The sequence below is a fragment of the Canis lupus genome, chromosome 2 (genome assembly GCF_011100685.1).
Source record: "Canis lupus familiaris isolate Mischka breed German Shepherd chromosome 2, alternate assembly UU_Cfam_GSD_1.0, whole genome shotgun sequence".
Lineage (NCBI taxonomy): Eukaryota > Metazoa > Chordata > Mammalia > Carnivora > Canidae > Canis > Canis lupus.
In genome coordinates, this window is record NC_049223.1 from 22,233,542 (window position 1) to 22,256,176 (window position 22,635).

Below are 22,635 nucleotides of genomic sequence, written 5' to 3' on the forward strand. Positions count from 1 at the left end.
GTAATTAATTATTCTTCTATTTTTGGTGACAGTAGTTAATGTTTTGGATTTAGACCTTTTCTAAATACATGTTGAGTTAGTAGGGGTTCCTGGCTTGCTCAGTCAGAAGAGCACATGACTCTTGATCTTGGGGTTATGAGTTCGAACTCCATATGGGATATGGATATAGGGATTACTTTTAAAAAAAATGAACAAACTTAAAAGAAACCATTAGACATTAAATAAAAAGGTTCAGATATTTTCTTAGAGTAAATAAAAAATAGAAATGCCGGATGGAAGAGTAGTAGAAACATTTCTCAGGTTCTTGATACATAGTGTTGGGTTGTGATTTTTCAGTTGGACTTATTTGAAAGTTTTCTTTCCTTTAGGTATACTCAGGATAATGATGTCCTAAGCCTAGAACAGAGAAAATTTTATGAAGAAAATGGGTTTCTTGTCATTAAAAGTTTGGTGTCTGACCCGGACATTCAACGCTTTAGGTACAGTAACCTTTCATTATTTTAAGAAATATGTTGTATGTTTGCAATGGGAACATGGGTAGTAAGAGTAGTGTGTGCATGTTCAGATATTTTTCAGGGACTGGTTACTTGGGAACTGGTTGGGAACATGAGCTCTGGAGCAAGAAGGGCTGGCTTTAATCTTAGCCCTTCTACTTAATCTTGTGTGCCCTGGGGCAATTTACATTCCATGCCTCTCCTTTCTCATCTGTAAAATGGGGATAATAGTACTGAGCCCTAGTGTTGTTGTGAGGACTGAATAAGGTAAAAGACACACAGAGTGCTTCCAACCGGGCCTGGCCCATGGAATGGAGGAGAGAAGTATTTGCCATTGTTACTCAGATGCAACCAAATCACAAATTTTCCCCCACTGTTTTCTTAGGCTAAGGAAGATGTGAGTTCTCACAGCGAATTCTGGCCTCACAGTGAGGAGGCAGGGGCTTGTGAGCTGGCCATTTCCTCACCCTATGCTCAGAGCTGCTCAGTCTGGCCTGGAGGTCAACTTGGTGCAGAGACACCATCTCCTCAATCTTTGTGGATCTTTCCACAGAACTGGCCAGGCAGGTGCCTGGAGCCTGCAGTAATGACATCATCTGCCAATTTCATTTCCTAGGGACCAGTTTGAAAGGATCTGCAGAGGGGAGGTGAAACCAAAACAAATGATAATAATGAGAGATGTGTCCATTGCAAAATCAGAATATATTCCAAGTGAAAGGATGATTTCAAAGATCCAAGACTTCCAAGAAGACAAGGAACTCTTCAGATACTGCACTCTCCCTGAGGTTGGAGAACCTTCCTGTGTTTTCTTTGTTTTTAGGTTAACAGCCCACCGACATGCCTGCCCCAGGAATTGCTGCTTTTCCTTTCTCTGAGCCCCTCTCTGGTGGTTGTAGAGCAGTGGTTCTCAGTTGGAGGAGCACATCTGGTGGCGCCTGGAGCCCTGTAGGGTTGTCACAAGGTTTGGTCTGTAGAGCCTGGGCATGCCGCTAATGGAGCCCAGGGAGCCTATAATGCACAGAACAGCCCCTCCCCCCAATTAATGAATTATCCGGCCCCAAATGTCAATACTGGCCAGGTGGAGATACCCTGCTCTGGCGCTTGGTAATTAACCTGGTGGAGAAGGGCGGGAATTCTGCAGTGGAGAGGGGGAGCCTCTCTCACACTGAATATGGGCATATCAACAGGAGTCACATTGCAGATCCCACTCACTATACATCCATTTATTGTTGCTTTTGTTTCTGTGAATCTGGTAGTAGAGGTTTAAGTAGGTCTTTAGAGTTAAACTTGTCTAAAAAATTCTCATTCTTTAAGCATAAATCATGTTTATAAAGTTATCCACATAATATAGAACATGTAAAGTGAAGTCTCCCAACGTTCACCAGCCCCACTCACTGCCAAGCTTTTAGGTGTATTCAACTAGAATTCTTTCATGGCCATGAAAATGCATACGTAACCCCCCACGTTTTGTGTATCACGGGAACAAACTGGTTGTCACCGAGTCTTGTCCACTTATAATAGATCTCAGACATCTTTCCATATCACTTACATATTATCACTTATGTATCTATATCATACTTGCAAATTTCTGCATAAATATATGACAGTTTATGGATAATTTATTTAGAATGGTTTTAGATTGTTTATTGTTTTTTAAAGATTTTATTTTTTCATGAGACACAGAGACAGGCAGAGACATAGGCAGATTGAGAATAAGCTACCTGTGGGAAGCCTGATGTAAGACTTGATTCCAGGACCCCAGGACCATGACCTGAGTCAAAGACAGACACTCAACACTGAGCCACTCATGTGTCCCTTGACACATGGCACACTTTTTTTTAAGGGGCACTTTGCATATAGAACATTTTGGAAATTATAACCCCAAATGCTAGTAGATAATTTGACTTAATGGGAACCTGGCTGCTTTAGTTGGTAGAGCATGGGGGATCTTTTAGTTTTTAAGAGGTATGCACTTTTTTTTTAAGATTTATGCATTTATTTTTGGCATGAGAAGGGGACAAGGCACAGGTTGAGGTAGAGGGAGAATCCTCAGGCAGACTCCCTGCTGAGTGCAGAGGACGACACAGTGCTGGATCCTTAGACCAAGATCATAACCTGAGCCCCAACCCAGAGGTGGACATTTAACCAAGTGAGATACTCAGGATATTCATGAGATATTCATGAGAGACGCAGAGAGAGAGGCAGAGACAGAGGCAGAGGCAGGCTCTTCACATGGAGCCTGCGCAGGACTTGATCTCTGGACTGGGATCATGCCCTGAGCCAAAGGCAGATGCTCAATCGCTGAGCCACCCCGGTGTCCCAGTTGCATGTGGAGATTATTTAAAATTTAGAAAAAAAAATACTTAAATAAATAATTAAAAAAAGGAAGAAAATTGTCCTCATGAGAAAAGACTGTACAGGCAGGCCACCTATCATGTCCAGCCCCTTGGGTTGGGGACAAAGGGGGACATGGCCCCTGAATCATCTATTCTTCCCAACCTCAAGTCTTGCAATAGAAATGGAACTTGTGAGCATCGATCAAGGAGGAAAAGCTTGAAGTTAGAGGTAACTTGTGTTAGATGAATCACGATGAGGCCTCCAGGGTTCCCACCTTTTGTGTAACACGGGAACAAACTGGTTGTCACTGTGTTTTGTCCACTTATAATAGACCTCAGACATCTTCCCATATGACTTACATATTATCACGTGTATCTATATCTATATCATACTTGCAAACTTCTGCATAGCATCCCATTGTGTCAATGTACCACAGTTTATGAACCATTTATTTCAAATGCTTTTAGTTTTATTTTTATTATTTTTTAAAGATTTTATTTATTTATTCATGAGAGACACAGAGAGAGAGGCAGAGACATAGGCAGAGGGAGAAGCAGACTCCTCACACAGAGCCCGATGCCGGACTTGTTACCTGGACTGTGATCACACCCTGAGCCAAAGGCAGAGGCTCAACCCTGAGCCACCCAAGAGTCCCGGTTGTGTGTGGATATTACTTAAAATTTAAAAAGATCTTTAAACAAATGTTAAAAAAAAGAAAGAATATTTTCCTCATGAGAGAAGACTGTACAGGCAGGCCACCTATCATGTCCAGCCCCTTGGGTTGGGGACAAAGGGGGACAAGGTCCCTGAATCATCTATTCTTCCCAACCTCAAGTCTTGCAATGGAAATGGAACTTGTGAGCATCAATCAAGGAGGAAAAGCTTGAAGTTAGAGGCAACTTGTGTTGCCTGAGGCCCTGGGTACCCGGAGGCCTCCAGGGTTCCCACTGTTCTCAAGTGTGCACCATGCACCTACTGGTTCATGCAATGACTTTTAGGAGGTGGGTACGATATAGTAGTTGGGTATTTATTTCAATATGTATTGGAAAAAGTAGCTGGTGCATCAAACCTATGACTTCAGGAATATTATTAATCAGGATAAGACATGAGTTAATTTAGGAAAATTATTGACTAATATTGGGCAGTTAGCAACATATGCTAGAAATGGTAAAATGTCTCTTGAGTCACTGAAGTTTAGAAAATACTGGTAGGAGATGCTGGGCAGGCATGGCCCGATGGAGCATGTGAGTCTTGATCTCAGAGTCGTGGGCTCAAGCGATAGAGATTACTTAAAACCAGGAAACAGGAAAGGAAAGTATATGAAGAAATATATTTGAGGAATATATTCTTCAAAGAAAATATCACAAGAAAATATAAAAGATGACACCCTTTATAAAAAAAAAACAAATATGAGCCCCGACTCCTAGGATTTGGGACCATTTCGAGTGTTTCATGCTCAAATTGCCAATATGGCTTATACGGGAGATCAAGTAGTGAGAAAGCTAGAAGAGGCTTCATTTTTTGAAGTCAGACAGAACTGGAGATGGAATACCGTCCTTTTCGTTGAAATTGCTCTGCCACCTTGGGCACTTTATTATCTGCAGGATAATGATCATTTAAAGGATCTTTAATTCCTGGGGGCATTACTTTTCAGGGATTGTTGTGAGACTTAAGTGGCTGACACATAAAGCGCCTGGCAGGTGGTAGGCATGCAAAGCTGAGTGCTTTCCTCCCTAGTGGGTTAGATGTAGGAGGGAGCACACCCGCTGCCAGACCTTTGGCCAAATTCAGCCTCCCCACCCCGCCTCTGCTTCCTCATACTCTGTAACTGCACCTTGCTGTCAAGCACCAGTGCCCATGTCATTATTTAACATCCTTCCAACAGAATATAGATGCCATGGGAGGAGGGACCTGTTCATCTCACTCCCTGCTGCGTGTCCTTTTCTATCACTGTCTGGTTTGTAGCCCTCAGTGAAGAGCTGTGGAAAGGGAGGTGGCCTGACTGTGAAGTGTCCCCCTGTTGCTGTTCTCTTGTCCCCTGGGCTCTGCATGGCAGCTGCACGTTATTGGGGCCTCTCATGGTCCTTTCATTTATTATTCTCTTTAATGATTCTACTTATTTGAGAGAGAAAGTGAGTGAGATCAAGAGAGATCATGAGTGGCAGGGAGGGGCAGAGGGAGAGGAGAAGCTGACACCTCTCTGAGCAGGGAGCTGGACATGGGGATCATGACCTGAACTGAAGGCAGATGCTTAACTGACTGAGCTGCAATGGTGTCCCCCTACCACCTTTTTAAAAAGTGACTTCTACACTCTAGGAGTAGCTTGCAGTCACGACCCCGAGATCAACAGGTTCATGTTCTAGTGATTGAGCCAGCCAGGTGCCCCTCGTGGTCCCTTCTTATGAAGAGTCTCCGTGAGGGGAAGAGGAAGGTGCCTTCTCCCTGGGCATCTATGGACAGTGTCAGGTGAAAGGAGGGTATTCCTGCCCTTCCCAGTCGAAAGCTGAGAGAAACTCTTCGCATTCTCATAGAAAATGGGGTTTGGTTTCCAACTGGCTTAAAAAGCCTGTTTAAGGGCAGCCCCGGTGGCCCAGCAGTTTAGCGCTGCCTTTGGCCCAGGGTGTGATCCTGGAGACCTGGGATCGAGTCCCAAGTCGGGCTCTTGGCATGGAACCTGCTTCTCCCTCGACCTGTGTCTCTGCCTCGCTTTCTCTATATCTCTCATGAATAAATAAATAAAATCTTTAAAAAAAAAAAAACCTGTTTAATTCAGAGTGTTACAGATTTCCAGTGCTGAGTTTTTCATTCTTTGTTTGCAACGTTGGGAAATACCAACTTTTTTTTTTTTCCTTTAAATAATTGTTTGATAGAGAGGGAGAGGCAGAAGGAGAAAACCTGAAGTAGACCCATTACTGTGCAAGGACCCCAAGGCAGACCTGTATCCTATGACCCTGAGAACATGACCTGAGCTGAAATCAGGAGTTGGATGCTTAAGCAACAGACTCACCCAGGCACTTCTACCAAGTGTTTTGTATAACTATGTGCATTTTGACTCTTGTACAAATAAGTGTACATTGTACTACGTGGTTGTTTATTTGATTTCTCATGCAACTCTTTACTCTTAGATTCTGAAATATGTGGAGTGCTTCACTGGACCCAATATTATGGCCATGCATGCAATGCTTATAAACAAACCTCCAGATTCTGGTAAAGTGGTTTTATTTGTTAAGTAGAAGCCAAAAAAAAAAAAAAAAAAGAGGGTAAAGTAAGAAAAAGTTTCAAGGATTCAAAGGATCGCTTTGTGTATAACTGCTGAATATTAAAAAACAAATGTGGGGACGCCTGGGTGGCCCAGTGGTTGAGGGTCTGCCTTTGGCTCAGGTGGTGATCCTTGGGTCCTGGGATCTAGTCGTACATCAGGCTCCTCGCAGGGAGCCTGCTTCTCTCTCTGCCTGTGTCTGTGACTCTCATGAATAAATAATAAGATCTTTAAAAACATAAAATAAGGGCAGCCCAGGTGGTTCAGCGGTTGGCGCCACCTTCACCCCAGGGTGTGATCCTGGAGACCAGTGATCCAGTCCCATGTCAGGCTCCCTGCATAGAGCCTGCTTCTCCCTCTGCCTGTGTCTCTGCCTCTCTCTCACTCTCTGTGTCTCTCATGAATAAATAAATAAAATCTTTAAAAAAAAATGTGTATATACTTTTAAGTCTTAAAACAGTATGTAAAAAAAAACCAGTATGTATCATAAGAATCGTGGAGTAGGGATTTCAGATGTCAACTATATGGTTATTTTTTCTTACTTTTAAAGATTTTATTAATTTTTTTGAGAGAGAGGGAGAGACACCATAGAGGAAGAGAGAGAAGCAGATTCCCTGCTAAGCAGAACCCTTTGCAGCTTGATCCCAGGGCCCTGAGATCCTGAGCTGAGAAAAGGCAAATGCTTAACCCACTGAGCCACCCAAGAGCCCTTAGAGGCCTTTTATTAACTTAGTTAGCTGATATTTTTTGCATCAGCCACTTAAAGGCTAACAGGGAACCTCAAATTTGGTTGCTCTCTTCAATTACTCAAACTTTTTTTTTACTTTTTGAATTCTAGCTTCTATGCCCAAACCACAATTACAAAGGAATAAAACACAATAGAATTCATGACATGTGTATGAATTGCTAGTGAATGTTGTGTGTCAGTAAGTCCTCGGCTCCCAGAAACCCAGAAAAAAAATAGAGGATCTGGAGTTGTCCTGTGGATTTGATATTCAAATTTGATGCTTATCTCTCTGGACTGATTCTCAATAATGTTGTTTCACTTCTTTGGGTTTTGTGGGAATAGTCATTGCTGTGGTTTTGCAGGCAAAAGAGATGAAATCTGAGATGCAAGTGTGTATTAACAGCAGGTTCTGTTTCAGGCAAGAAGACATCCCGCCATCCCTTGCACCAGGATCTGCACTACTTCCCCTTCAGGCCCAGCAATAAAATTGTCTGTGCTTGGACAGCCATGGAGCACATCGACAGGAACAATGGCTGTCTGTGTGTGTTCCCAGGCACACACAAAGGCTATCTGAAGCCACACAATTATCCCCAATGGGAGGTATGTCTGCGTAGAGGAGGCATCATTTTTTTGTTGTTGTTTTTTTTTTTTGTTTTTTTTTAGGTTAGCTTTTTTTTGTATTTTTTTATAGGGTTCGATTTTTCAACCTATAGTATAATACCCAGTGCTCATCCTGTCAAGTGCCCCCCTCGATGCCTGTCACCCAGTCACCCCATCGCCCTGCCTGCCTCCCCTTCCACTACCCATTGTTCCTTTCCCAGAGTTAGGGGTCTCATGTTCTAGCTCAGAGGAAGAATCTGTTTTTTGTTTGTTTTTGTCGTTGTTTTCTTTTAAGATTTTATTTATTTATTTGAGAGAGAGAGAAAGAGCACAAGCAATGGGAGAGGAGGGGAGGAGAGAGACAAAGGGGAAGGGAGAGGGACAAGCAGACTCTGCTGAGCACGAGTCAGATATGTGGCTTGAACTTCGCACCCTGAGATCATGACCTGGGTTGGCATCAAGACTTGGACGCCCAACTGACTGAGCCACCCAGGCACCCCTAGAGGAGAAATCTTAACCAGAATATTGTTTGTTTTGATTTCACATCACTCTCCCTAAAGAGCTTTAACAATCAGATGGCATTTCCTTCCTTACAAAACATCATTATAGGATTTACAATTAGGGTCAGGGAAGATTCAAGGATGTCAGGTAAAATAACCATTTTTCCATCAAGAAGTGTTGGAAAGCTGACCAGTGTGGGGCACTTTGGTAGGTACTATATAGGATATGAAATTATCAAGCCCAATTGCACAGGTAAGATGTCAACACTTGCAACACCACATGCATGTGTAAAGTGCCAACTACTTCTTACCCACTGATTGATGGCTCTTGGCATAAAGAAGAGAGAGGAATCATCTCTTTACTGCTAGAGAGACCAATGAAGACTCTGGGGAAGCATGAGTAGTATTCCATTGCATGACTGTTACATGGTGTATGGAATTGAGCTAGTTGAGGATGGAAGAGTATAGAAGGCTTTTGAGCCCATGAATGGTGAGATCAAATTGATCCTTCAATAATGATAATCTAGAGGCTTAGAGCAGGATATACTGGAGGTAGGGCTCCAGAGGCAGAGAAACCAGAGAGGAGATGATAAGTGTTTTAGGTATCAGACAATATGGTCTTGAAATCCCATAATGATGGTCAGAAAGAGAAGAGCACGGGTTGTTAACGCAGGAAGAATGAATGTGGTCTGTAGGAAGTAAAGAATATGGCTTTCAGGACTTCTGTCTCAATTAGATTCTTGCACTGAGGATTAGTGCCAAGGAAAATACTGGGGTCTGGATTCTGATATAACTGAAACTGTGAGATTCACAAATTCAGTTGAGTTTTGGGGAAAGTTTGGTGCAGGCAACAGAAGTGGGCTGTGGCTGACTTAAGCCAAACGAAGTGTTTTGGAGGGTGGCAGGCACCTGCTGAGTCCATGGAAAGGCTGGCTAGCTCTGATGAGCAGGAGAGTGGGGGTTATGTTCAGTGGGAACACTCGGGGTGGGGCACCTGGTGGGGTCAACTGAACTGTGATCATGACCAGTGCCTTCCATCTTCTGCTCAGATTCAAAGTGACCACAGTGGGCGGTTAGATTGACTTAGCTTAGGTCACGTATCAACCCTGGCCAGGAGAGAAGTGCACTGGATGAAAACCACAACTGAGTCCAGCAGGAAAGCAGTCCTTTCCCCAGAAGAATGTGGCACAGTCTCAGGAAGGGAAATGTGATGCCGTCCTTCCACCATAACTATTACTTAATGAAATAACTGACTTGGGAAATAGTTATAAAAAACAGAATGTTTTAATTTACTGTTTTTCTTTCCTTACTCTGCATGTGACATCAGTGCTTTCTGAGCTGAGAAAAATTGAGATTTTCTCTCTGCTGGTTTGGGAGAACAATTAGCTTCTTAGAGGTACTCCTGAGTTATAGAAGAATGGTTCAGGCAAAGTTCTAGGTGAGGAGAATATCATCCTGGGAAAGAATGATTATACATTCAGGCTTGAAAGGTGATCTCCCATGTTAACTGCAACATGCAACGTTGATCTAGATCCTCAATATAATACAGTTATGAAGGGTGAGAAGAAATTTCAGCATCTTCCTTTGCCTCCCTAAATCCATGATTTTAATATCACAATGTGACTTTCACAGCCACACATCTGAGAAGCTTTTGTATATTTGCAGTACCTGTTAAGAATCTATTTATCTTTCTCTTGGAAGAACTTAGGAAATCTACTTTTTAGTCATTGGGTTCCTCAAATACAGAGTTGGGTTCTCTTATGTGTTCTAGGGGGGCGTGAACTTAATGTTCTATGGGATCCAGGACTATGATGAAAACAGCCCCCGCGTGCACCTCGTGATGGAGAAAGGAGACACCGTTTTCTTTCATCCTTTGCTCATCCACGGATCTGGCTGGAACAGAACTCAAGGATACCGCAAGGTATGCATTACATCACCGTGCTTTCCAAAGACGAATAGGTTAGAAGCAAAAATGTCAAGATATGTGAAACTTTATGAGATTTGTGATGTTTAACTAAACTGCTCTTGCTCTGGTTTATTTACCAGGAAATATATTTGATACCACATTCTTTTTTGCTAAGTTATCAGTAGGAGGCCATGTGACCTCCGGTTCCCAATCCTACTGATCGTGAATTAGGAACATTCATAGAGTTGCTTGGTAGCCCACAGCCTGTGCTTTTGGAGACAGAAAGAATGGATGATGTACTAAAATCTTAAAATGGGAAATGGATATAGGAACCATTTATGACGGCAGTTTATAATAGCTTTGTTATTGAATTGGCTGCCCAGAAATAAGATTTAGCAGCGAGCCATGGTTTTTGCCCCTTAGCTATGAATATATTAAAAACCTATTGATTTCATTGCTTGCATTAAAATTTGACAAAATTTCCCATATTCCCAGATTTCTCTCTTCTCAAAAATTCAGCAGCTCTGACAGTACTGTGGACTGACATTATTCCACATTACATGGCTCTTATTACGATATATAGGGGGTTTTTGGGGTTGAGTGAAGCGTGCCAGTTTGTCACACCAACACCCATTGTCTCCCTAGGTGCAGGGTTAGCTACCATGTTTCATCTTCCATTCATTCATATTTCCACCAGGTCAACAGGGCCAGGATGAGGGTGAGGCAAGAAAGCCCTCTCCTCCAGGGAAAATTTAGCAGGGGTCGGGGGATGGTGCCAAACACCTCAACAATCAAGTTAAATGATAGTTTAAGGCAGTATTTAGAAAATCAAAATCAATGCAAAAAATACCTTGATGAACACAATGCCAAAATTTTAAATAAAGACTAGATCAGACTCCCCACCAACATGATCCTCAGAACTGTACAAGCAGGGGTACAGCCACAATGACATAAATAATATGAATGTTCATGAAATTCATGAATTTGGCCATTTATCATGTGTCCTTGGTGTCAAAATTCAACTTGATATAAAAAATGGAATTTTATGTATATGCATCTGTATCAAAACAGCAAGCTAAGACAAATAGTCTTAAAGTCTGTATGAGTTAGAGAATTATATTACTTCCTATATGATCAGGGTTATAAACTGAGTAGGATAACAACATACTGAAAGATCTCATGTCAAAACCTGAAAATATAGTATAAAGTGATTACTGTATGAAACTAAAAGGTAAATGATAAGAAACCAAGTAATGTGATTGATAATATCCTAACTTTGTAATTTTTCAATAGTTTTTGAACTACTTTATTTGGGAAAAGATGAACCCCTACAAAAAGACTTAAAAATGCATATATGGTAATGTACTTATCCCCTTGGATGTCACTTTTTCTTGGTGTGGTTTGGGGGCTTCCATGGGAAATGGGGGTCCCTGTGTGGCTCAGCGGTTGAGCGTCTGCCTTGGCTCAGGGGGGTGATCCCAGTCCGGGGATCCAGTCCTACATCGCGCTGCTTGCATGGAGTCTGCTTCTCCATTGCCTGTGTCTCTGCTCCCCTCTGTGTCTCTCGTGAACAAATTTAAAATATATATATATAATAAAAATTAAAAAAAAAAGGAAATGGAATTTGTGACTCCACTGTCTACAAATCTCATGTTGTAAGCAAAGCAGACAGCCCTTCTGAGAGGTGAGGTCATCTCAAGAGAAGAGAACTAACATGCGACTAGGAAAGTGAGTTTTAAGTTTATCTGCTGATAACCTTTTCAAGAATGGGAACAACCGGGCAGCCCCGGTGGCCCAGCGGTTTAGCGTGGCGAGCAGCCTGGGGTGTGGTCCTGGAGACCCAAGATCGAGTCCCATATTGGGCTTCCTGCAGGGAGCCTGCTTCTCCCTCTGCCTGTGTCTCTGCCTCTCTCTTCGCTCTCTCTGAATGAATAAATAAGTAAATCTTAAAAAAAAAAAAAAAAAAAAAAAAAGAATGGGGAGAACCAAGTAACCTCCTTTCCCTTAAGAAGGAAACAAGATGTGTACCTTATGTGAATGATCTTGGACTTCAAATGTCCTTTTGATTTGAAAGGGGTGGGTGTGTATATTATTTTCCTTTGCAAGGTATTTTTAATGTTGATTTCCCTGATCTTTAGACATTAAAATAACAAAGCACCACAAACTCAGCTGAGTAACTAACTTCTGTGACTAAGAAGAGGATGAAGAACCCTGGAACCCATTCCTGTTTAGGACTGGGGGATATGCACTAGCTAGATAAATCACATGTTTAAAGTCCTCTTACTCTTGTCATTATGTTCTCAGCCCATTTTGAAAACAAGTATCCCAGGGAGCTTAAAACCTCTTGGAATTTCTCAGTCAGCCTTTAGCTGTACCTAGGGGGAGAAAAGACTCCAACCCCAAAGAGGCTAATCCAAGACACGATGGAACATTCTAGAAATCAAATGCTAGTGAAATAGCTGATGTTCTAAAAGAAGACTTTCTGTTTGGTTGTTGCTGTTAACAGATTTTTTTCTCCCCCAATATTAATCATTTCACCCTGCACAGGCAATTTCCTGCCATTTCGCCAGTGCTGACTGCCACTACATCGATGTGAAAGGCACCAGTCAAGAAATCGTTGAGAGGGAAGTTATGGAGTTAGTACACAGATTATACGGAATTCCGAAAGATACCAGCTTGCAGGTACGTTTGTATGAGATGAAAGATTTATAAGACTATTTTCTTCAATGCATGACAATACTCATATCTATTTTTTTAAAGATATTCTTTATTTATTTGAGAAAGAAAGAGAGAGGGAGAGAGAGCATGAGCAGTGGGGAGAGAAAGAGGGAGAGGAAGAAGTAGACTTCCTGCTGAGCAGGGAGCCTGATGTTGGGATCAATCCAGCAACCTGAGATCATGAACTAAGTGGAACATAGAGGCTTAACCAGCTGAGCCACCCGGCAACTCTGTTATCCCTGATTTAATTTGGAAGCATAATGTGCATTGTTTAGAGCACCGTGCAGAAGCCTTGCTGAGATCCACTGAGAATTTCAGCTAATACTTGCTTCCCCCACGTGGGGCACCTGAGCATCCCAGACTTCTTTATGTCTTTTGGCCGCCCTGTGCTGTGTAGGCTATCCTGTTCCAGGACAGGCAGGTAGGAAAGGAAACAGCAGATCTGGAGGAGAGCAAGTGAGCAACAAAAGCCACCTTCTGAATGCACATAAGGAAAGTTAAAGGTTTGGGATATTACCCATAGGCCTCCCTTAATTTCTCTACAACAGAGTATTTACATATATGCAGATCCAATAACTGTCCCAGAAGCAATTCTCAAGCAGGTTTCTGTGTGGGTCAGTTAGCATCTGGGGTTCCACGGAGCTGATGGCAGAAACCACTGATGCTTATCAAGAGGGGACATGAGACATTATTTCATATGCTTTGCTACTTAATACACAACACTTGTAAAGTAGTTGCGTGTAGCTAGTGGGCATTCAGTGCTGCCGATGATCCCCAGACAAATTACAGTCAAGCCAAAGAAATAAACATATTTGCCTGGTAGACAAAGACATTTTAGCCTCCGAACCAAGAGGCTGATCCTATGTTCCAATTTGCAGAAATCACCAATATATGTTTTCCTAGGGGGTGACAGGACCTCCACGTAGACTGAATGTAATGATAACTCGGCCCCTCTAGTACTGTGAAGAGTACCGCACACCAGCACTACGCTACTGGGCCACTGGGAATCACCTTCTGAAAGTCATTCCCAGCTGAAGAATCTTACTTCCCCCTTGGCCCCTTCTCCCTTTAGAACCTATGAATCTACCCCATATCAGAAAAGACTCTCATTTCTCATTTGCCGTTGGTGGGAAGTCTTGTCCTTCTCTCTTTGCCCAGTTTTTAAAACGCTTTTATGAAGGCATCCTATTTTGTGAAGTGGGGCTTCCGGGCAACACACTGATTCTTGCAGCAGAAAACAAAAGCATATATTGTGTTGGCAGTTTGTCAGGGTTGTAAATGAATGAACTGCCGCCAGTATTTATTTCAATTATTTGAGAGAGAGAGAGAGAGAGAGAGAGAGAGAGAGAGAACGTGAGCAGGAGGTGGGGGTATGGGCAGAAGGAGAGGGAGGGAATCTCCAGCAGATTCCCCACTGAGCCAGGACCCCAACACAGAGTCCATCCCAGAACCCTGAGATGAGTTGGACTCTGACTGAGCAACCCAGGTGCCCCAAGAAAGTTTGTTGACTCAAAAGTCTCAGTTGTTTGATGAAGAACAAAGCAATAATACCAAATCACCCCAATACCAAATCATGACCTGATTTTCACTGAGGAGCAGATCACTCTAGATGAGGCAGCGAGTGGCTAAAGGAAAGCCAGACAAGGAGTACAGGTCTTCTTGACCAAACAGCATGCTAAGCCTGTTGAGGACACCTGTAGTCAACAGGAGCACCAATTGGCACAGGCTGACTGGCCTGACTGGCGTCTGGCTCTCTCAGTTTGTTCAACATGATTTCAGATGTTGACAAGTAAATTATTGGGAGTCTTAAAAAATGGTTTATTTACTGATAGGACCACTGTGAGAGTTTTTCCACTTAACTATTCGTAGATGCTAGAAATCTACTTTTTTCTTATGCTGAACACATTCCCAGTGTTCCGTGGACTCCTTGTGGTTGGCTTTATTTCCAGGATGTCTTTAGACTGGGAGGACAGCTGGTGAAAGGAAGAAGGACCAACCTTTGAAGTGGCCGTCTGCTGGAGCTCTTTGAGAGGAAACCAAAAGGAATCAAGATGCCTATGGAACCTGTTTTATTAATGAGCTGTCCTAATCTTTCTGTCACTTGTTATGAAGATCACAACGCACTTACAGGGAACTTTATGGGATCTGGTTAGCTCTGGGTGAGGGGCTGTTGCTTTAATGGATGAACAGGTGTAACAGTGGCATATTACTATTGTCAGGAATACTACTTTGCACCTAATAAAGGTCACTGATGTCTAATTTAAGTGTGTTCAGTTACTTTCATCCAGTTAGCTCTTTGCCCAAGCAAGAAGGAAAGCTTTGAAACTCAGGGTCTGCTGACTTTTTCGCATCCCTCTTCTGGAAATCCCACCACCCACTGATTTCATGGCATGAGAGACTTCTCAGATCTAGAACACTGTCCTCTACACACACGTTTAATGAAGGGCATTGTGGAGTGAGGACAAGGGTGGATGTTCATGCTCTGACACATGTCCTTGTGTCCTTGAGTCCTTGCATGACTCTTCCAACCCAGCCAGCTTGCTTAAAGAAAAGCCAGAATTTTTCCAAATCTTTCTCTGTTGCTGAAGAAGGAAGACAAAGGTGACTTCCTCTGCTAGTTAGGCAGCTGGAAACCCTCAGCATTTATGAATGAAACCTAAACTCTCTCAAGGTACAGGGAAATTGTTAGTTTCGATTTCTAATGGGCAGGAACTGGGGAAATTTGTTTTTTTTTTTTTCATTTAAAGATTATTTATTTATGTTAGAGAGAGCACAAGGAGCAGCAGGTTGGAGGGGCAGAGGGAGTGGGAGAAGCAGACTGCCCGCTGGGCAGGGAACCCGATGGGGGCTCAACCCCAGGACCTGAGCCTAAGGCAGAGATGTTTAACCCACTGAGCCACCCAGGTGCCCCATGGGGACTTTCTTGTAATACAGAGCTGTGTTTCTACACCAGCTGAGGGTAGCAAAGACACATACTACTGATTATTAAGCATACCAGTTAGAATTTAGATCAGGAATAACAAGGAGTCCTTTTCTTTCAATCTGCTAAGCAGAAGTTGTTCTAAATGGACGTTCACCTTTTTTGTTGGTTTCTTTGAGGACGCTTTCTTTCCTTCTCTTTCTTTCCTTGTGAGAGAGCTCAGAGGGAGAGGGAGAAGCAGACTCTTTGCCTAATGAGGGCTCGATCCCCAGGAACCTAGATCATGAGATGAGCCAAAGGTAGATGCTTAACCTACTGAGCACCTAGGTGCAGGAGGACACACAGTTTAAGTTCACATCTGGCTGGAAACTGGAGAAGGTAAGACTATCCCTGACAGGGTTTAAGGAAATTGGATTATGGAAGAATTGTACATAAAATGTACATAAGGAATACGGTGTAATCAGCATGTATGGAGCACTGTTCTAGCAAAAACATTTTTTAACTCTTCAAATTTCAAATACATTTGAAAAAATAAACTTCAATAGGAAAGCAGACAGCACAGTTTATGTCCCTTAGGCATTTCTGGTTGCCAACTAGTCTCTCAGGAAACAATCCATTTCCCATTTGTTCTGTGTCCCTGGTGTCCATGAATTCATTTCCCAAACATCCAAGCATCCATTCCTATTCAGCGCAATAGGACTAGATGTCAAAGAAAGACAACAAGTGGAGGAGTTAGGACGGCTCCTTTTGTCTGTGTGGACCCACCTGGGAGAGGTGGGCAGGAGGATCAGCTGTAGAATGGAGAGCTGGGACGGGATTACCACCGGATCTTGGCAGAATGAGGAGCAGCCTGGTTTCCCAGTGGCTGTAAAGGGGAGGGATTTATCCTGGGCTAACCTTTTATTTCCCCAGAGGCTCACTTCCAAGGGCTATAGGAGGTACTCCAAGTGCAGACCAAAACAAATAGAAAGGGTCCCTTTCGTTGATGATTGGCACTGACAGCCTCAGAAAAACAGACCTTGGCTCCTGGTATCTGCTTGGAGTTCCTCCTTTGTGAGCCACAGACTGAAGCAGTTTGAAAAGCTTCTGATTGAATCAACAAAGGGTGGTAACCTTTCCCAAAGCCAATCCTAGTAATATGGCTGCATGGTTCAAACCAAATCCACCTGTGCAAGACCTTTTCCTACTAACCCCGGGCAGGCCGGCAACTCAGCTCCCGTACCCATCCTGTATGTACAGCATAGCCCATCACTTGGCCCTTGACTTTTCCGGAAGGGATGATGTTCTTTTTTTTTCATGTTAAGACCCTGCCTTCCCAAATAGAGAGGGTAGGCTCTTTGACAGCCCTGTCTATTCCTTTGCCCCTCCTGTCCCCCGTGACCACTTCCAGCACACTCACACTCGAGGCACGTACTATTTATGGCTTGTTCAATGTGAACACCAAACTTCTCATTTTTGTAGCTGTCCCTCCTACATAAGAGAGTGTCTTCTTGGAAATGTAGACACTTTACCTGCACGGTACCCATTATGATTCCCAGACATGTTTTTTTCTGAATGTTTCAACCACTTCTCCTTTTTTTTGAAATATATTTTACTTATTTACTCATGAGACTTACACACACACACACAGAGGCAGAGACATAGATAGAGGGAGAAGCAGGCTCCCTCTGGGGAGCCTGTTGCAGGACCGAATCCCAGGACTCTGGGTGGGATCATGCCCTGAGCCCAAGGCATATGCTCAACCACTGAGCCACCCAGGTGTCCCAGTTCCAACCACTTCAAATTCCAGGGCTCTCTTCACCAAACCTCTCCCCTATAGGTGGTGGTATGGGGGGGCGGGGCACTGGAAAAGTGGTGACTGTGGCTGAGTTTTTGCTCACTCATCAGAACTCTAGAAAATGTTTCCGTTGAATTCAACATTTTGTAAGTTTTAGTTTTATATTCTTTATTTTTTAAGTTTTATTCATTTTTAAAAATGTAATCTCTATACCCAGTTTGGTCCTTGAACTCATGAATCTGCCATCAAGAATCAGATGCTCTACCAACTGAGCTTGCTAGGCACCCCCAGTTTTGTTTTTTTGTTTGTTTTTTTGGCCATGGGTGGATCCTGCACAGGGAGGGGCAGAGGGTGATGGAGAAGCAGACACATCACAGGGTGGGGAACCTAGAGTACAGCTCAATCCCAGGACCCCGAGATCATGACCTGAGCAGAAGACAGAGGCTTAAGTAAATGAGCATGCCCCCAGGTGTCCCCAATAGCCCCTAGGTTCAGTATTCTTAAAGAATTTTTTAAATGGTAGCAAAATGCACATAACACAATTTACCATCATCATTTTTAGGCCTCTAATTCAGTGGCATTAAGTACAATCTAATCGTTGTGCAACCATCACCTCACCGTCATCCATCTCTAGGACTCTTTGGCTTGAAAAACTGAAACTCTGTCCTCATTAAACACTAACTCCCCATTCCCTCTCCCCCAGGTCCTGGCACCCACCATTCTACTTTCCATCCCTATGAATTTGACTACAATGATAACTCAGACAGGGGGTGGTCCTACAGTATTTGTCATTCTGTGACTGGCTTATGTCACTTAGCATAATGTCCTCAGAGTTGATATATGTAGTAGGTGATGTGTGAAAATTTCCTTCTTTTTGAGCGCTGAGTAATATTATATTGTATGGATATACCCAGTTTTGCTTATCCATTCATCAGTCTGTTGACATGTGGTTTGCTTCCATCTTTCATCAAATGTGAAAATTGCTATGAACATGGTGTACAAATATCTCTTAGACACATTGCTTTCTTTTATTCCAGATACATATATTATATGTATATTTTTAATATTTATTTATTCATCAGAGACAGAGAGAGGGAGGGAGAGACAATAGGCAGAGGGAGAAGTGGGTACCCTACTGAGAGTCTGAGAGAGACTTGATTCCAGAACTTTGGGATTATGAACTGAGCCAACGGCAGACACTCACCGATTGAACCATGCAAGCGCCCAAAGATACATATTTTTAAGTAGGCTCCATGCAAGGCATGGAGGCACTCACAACCCTGAGATCAAGTCCTGAACTGAGATCAGGAATCAGACACTTAAGTGACCGAGCCACCCAGGCGCCCCTGGAGAACTTGCTGTCAATTTTTTGGTATATACCCAGAAATGGGGTTGATGGATCATATGGTTTTTCTATTTTAATTTTTGAGGAACCCTCATACTGTTTTTCAATAGTGGCTGCACCATTTTTGCATTCTGCCAACATTACAATGAAAGTTCTAATTTCTCTACATCCCCACCAGTACTTGTTATTCTATTTTTGTGTGTTTATTTTTCTGGTTTTCTTGGCAGTATTCATCCTCACAGAGGTGAGATGGTGTTGTGTTAGATATTTTAACTAAGGTAAAAAATCTTAGCTCGTACTTCCAAGGACAACTGGATGCTAACTAGGCCTTCAACAATGACTCAGGGACAAACCTATTGTGAGGATAGCTAGGTTTAAGCTAGAGGGTTAGACAAGTTTAAAAAAATGAGCTGGTGTTAAGAAGGGGGGGGGGTGATGATGTTACAAAGCTGTTTTCTATGTTTATTGTTTATAAGGACCATGTAATAAAGCAGGCACGCTTTCTGATTGACTCTACAGAGGAAAGCCTTGCAAATGAAGCCCTAGCATAATGATTCTGGGCTTCCCCTCCCTGAACACAGATGGTCCCCCTGGAAGCTTTGGAGGAGGGGGATTTCACAGGAACGTGGAAGGTTTTGGGACTCTGGCTCTGCCACTTCCTAAAAGTTAACATTCCCGAGCCGTTGTTTCCTTACTGTAAGGTAGCAACACATATGTCTGACCTCTAGGGGTGACAGTAGAGGATAAACAGGATAATATACTGTGGGGGCATGCAGCACTGTTCAGATTCTTTTCAGGAATAAAGAATTGGGGCCCCTGGGTGGCTCAGTCTGTTGAGTGTCCGACTTTGATTTCAGCTCAGGTCATGATCTCTGAGTTGTGAGATCATGCGCCACGTTGGGCTCTGCACCTGAACTCTGGGCCTGGAGCCTGCTTAAGACTCTCTACCCCTCTCCTTCTCCCTACCACCTTCCTCTCAACAGCTGATATGTGTGTGCACTTTCGCTCCCTAAAAAACAAAAAAGAAAAGAAAAAAGAATATTATCTCTAGCTTTGAAAGGGCTGTCCGCAGATGTTCTTTCTGTCAGCCCTCTAGGGAGGGCCTCAGCTGCAGAGCTGCCTTGGGTCTAGGTCATGTCCCTGCCCTGTGTCCACTGGCTGGTACAGCGTTAGAGCTGGTACTGCGTAGGGGGGTATGAAAGCTGACACTTCTCAGCCCAACTCAAGGCAACTCTAAAGGGCCATTCCATTTCAGAATGTCTCTTGGCCAAGGGTGTCTCTAAGCTGTGCCTGCATTAGATGGTCCAAAATCCTTTTAATTTTTGACTATGTAAAAGGAAAGCAACATATAAGTGGTTATTAGAATTTGCATTCCTTTCATAATAATGAGATTGAGGATTTGTCCCATCTTTATAGGCTTTCTGTGACTGACCAGCTAAATGCTGGTTTCTTCTTAGTTCTAGGTACACCTTCTTCTATAAAAGTTGTAGAAAAGATTTCACATAGCCATACATGACTCAAATGTTTTGAGAGATTAGCCTATTTTTTCTTTCTCATTCACTGCATGCCTGACTCCATGTTGTTATTCCCTGCCTCAGGGATTTTAACAGAAGCAGAATGTGATGTCCAGTCCTGAACCCACTGAGAGGGGCTGATATATGTCCTGGTAGGTAGGGAGGAAGGAGGGTGGGGACGAGGGTTTGGGCAGGGGTGATGTCTGAAGTATGTAACGAGGGCACCATTAATTAGATATCAATGCAGACAGGAATGTGGCACATCTTGACAGTTTGTGAAGTTCCTGAGAAGTGGGTAACTCATCAGGCTTACTGGAACCACTCCAGGAAAATGGCCAGGCTCCGGAAGGCTCTCAAGGCAGGCTGTTCCCTGTGGCAGGTTGGGGCCTGGGTCTCACTTGCTGTCTCAGTCCTTGTCTACTATTTCCAGAGCAGCATTCCCTCTGCTTCCCATCCCTGGTTATCTCAACTCGGAGTAACTTACAACCCAGGCCCCTTTCCCCAATGTAGGTGGGTACAAGATACATCATCCAGAGAAAAAGATCAATAAGGAATTGATGGTTTTCAATTAAACCAGAACCACCTAATACGTACATGTAGAACATTCCACCCCACAAGCAGCGGTGTACATATTATTCTCACATGTACATGGGACATTCTCTACAACAGAGCACACAAAGGACACAGGACATTAGGAAAATGTAACTATCTCAAGCATCTTTTCCAACCACAGTGGTATGAAAATAAAAATTAATCACACAAAGATCCCCCAAAATGTGGAAATTAAGCAACATGCTCAACAAGTCATCAAAGAAATCGAAGGAGGAAAAATACCTAGAGACAAATGAAAACAGAAATACAATACAGCAAAATTTGTAAGCTGCAGCAAAATGATTCTAAGAGGGAAGGTAATAGCAATACAGGCCTACCTCAAAAAGCAGGAAATACCTCCAATAAACAATAAATTTTACACCTAAAGGAATTATAAAGAGAAGGAAACAATAATTCAGAGCAGAAATAAATGAAAAAGATGAAAATGATAAGAGAAAAGATCAATGAGGGGATCCCTGGGTGGCTCAGCGGTTTAGCGCCTGCCTTTGGCCCAGGGTGCGATCCTGGAGTCCCGGGATCGAGTCCCGCGTTGGGCTCTCCCGGCATGGAGCCTGCTTCTCCCTCTCCCTCTGCCTGTGTCTCTGCCTCTCTCTCTCTATGTCTATCATAAATAAATAAAATCTTTGAAATAAAAAAAATCAATGAAATTAATAACTGATCATTTGAAAAGATAAAATGGGTAAACCTTTAGTTGGAATAACTGAGAAAAAAAAGAGAAAAAATATAAATAATCAAAATCGGAAATGAAAGAGGACATTAGTTTTAGTTATGACTGTTTAGATACAATACCGAAGGCAATGATCCTCAGAAGAAAAAATTGACAAGTTGGAATTTATACCAAAAAAAATCTCTACTCTGTGAAAGATGCTAAGAATGAAGAGACAGGCCACAGACTGGGACAAAGTCCTTATAAGACCTATACTAGGGCAGCCCCGGTGGCGCAGTGGTTTAGCGAAGCATGCAGCCTGGGGCGTGATCCTGGAGACCCTGGATGGAGTCCCCCGTCGGGCTCTCTGCATGGAGCCTGCTTCTCCCTCTGCCTGTGTCTCTGCCTCTCTCTCTCTCTCTCTCTGCATCTATATGAATAAATAAATAAAATCTTAAAAAAAAAAAAAACCCACATACTAATACGATCCAGCGTCCTGCTCCTTGTATTTACCGAACTGAATGTGACAACTTCTGTCCACCCAAAAACTTGTACCCGGATCTCTTCACAAGCTTTACCCGTATCTGCCAAAACTTGGAAGCAACCAAGAAGTCTCTCAGCAGGTGAATGGATAAGTAAACAGGTCCACCCAGGCAAAGGAATATTAGTCAGTTCTACAAAGAAATGAGCGATCAAGCCATAAATGACATGGAGGACCCTTAAAAGCATATTTCTGAGTGAAAAAAGCCAATCTGACAAGATCAAATGCTCTAGGATCCCAATTCTGATAATCTGGAAAACGCAGTACTGTGGAGAGAGTAAAAAAGATCAGTGGTTGCCAGTTTTTAACTTTTGGTAAAGTATGAATAGCTACTTTTCCAGATGTGTTATTTCTACTTACTAATCCATACACTTTTCTGTCTTTGAAGGCTTTGGTAACAGGTTTCAGCTTTTTCTGTTTTGAAGATTACAGAGCCACTGACAGCATCTAGATATTTAGGGATACACTCTTTCATGATCTTGATTTTAAGTTAAAAAATATACAAGAAGTCTTGTGTAAAAGGAGGATTCCATGTAGAAAATCAAATCAAAGAGGAAAAGTTCTTGTTTGGTTTTAAAGATTTCTTTCAGTGAAGGTGTGACTCGGTGGATCAGTTGGTTAAATGTCTGCCTTCGGCTCAGATCATGATCTCAGGATCCTGGGATCAGGCCCCCAGCTAGTCAGACTCCCTGCTCAGCTGAGAGGGTGGGGCATGGGCTGCTTCTCCCTTTCCTTCTGT

At 42.9% G+C, this 22,635-nt stretch overlaps 1 protein-coding gene across 2 annotated transcripts in view; it reads left to right on the forward strand.

The window, feature by feature from the left end:
- Window positions 1–14,805, forward strand: part of LOC119876063 (phytanoyl-CoA dioxygenase, peroxisomal-like) — a 25,912-nt gene extending 11,107 nt beyond the window's left edge. The window contains exons 1-7 of one of the 2 annotated variants that reach the window (XM_038530093.1): window positions 335–479; window positions 1,111–1,279; window positions 5,957–6,038; window positions 7,236–7,417; window positions 9,689–9,838; window positions 12,371–12,505; window positions 14,491–14,805. In XM_038530093.1, the coding sequence (XP_038386021.1) occupies window positions 1,157–1,279; window positions 5,957–6,038; window positions 7,236–7,417; window positions 9,689–9,838; window positions 12,371–12,505; window positions 14,491–14,544 (726 nt within the window). In that variant the 5' untranslated portion in view covers window positions 335–479; window positions 1,111–1,156 and the 3' untranslated portion in view covers window positions 14,545–14,805. Of the gene's footprint in view, window positions 1–334; window positions 480–1,110; window positions 1,280–5,956; window positions 6,039–7,235; window positions 7,418–9,688; window positions 9,839–12,370; window positions 12,506–14,490 lie in introns of those variants that run through there. The other variant, XM_038530094.1, reaches the window with a different exon arrangement.
- The last annotated feature ends 7,830 nt before the right edge of the window (window positions 14,806–22,635 follow it).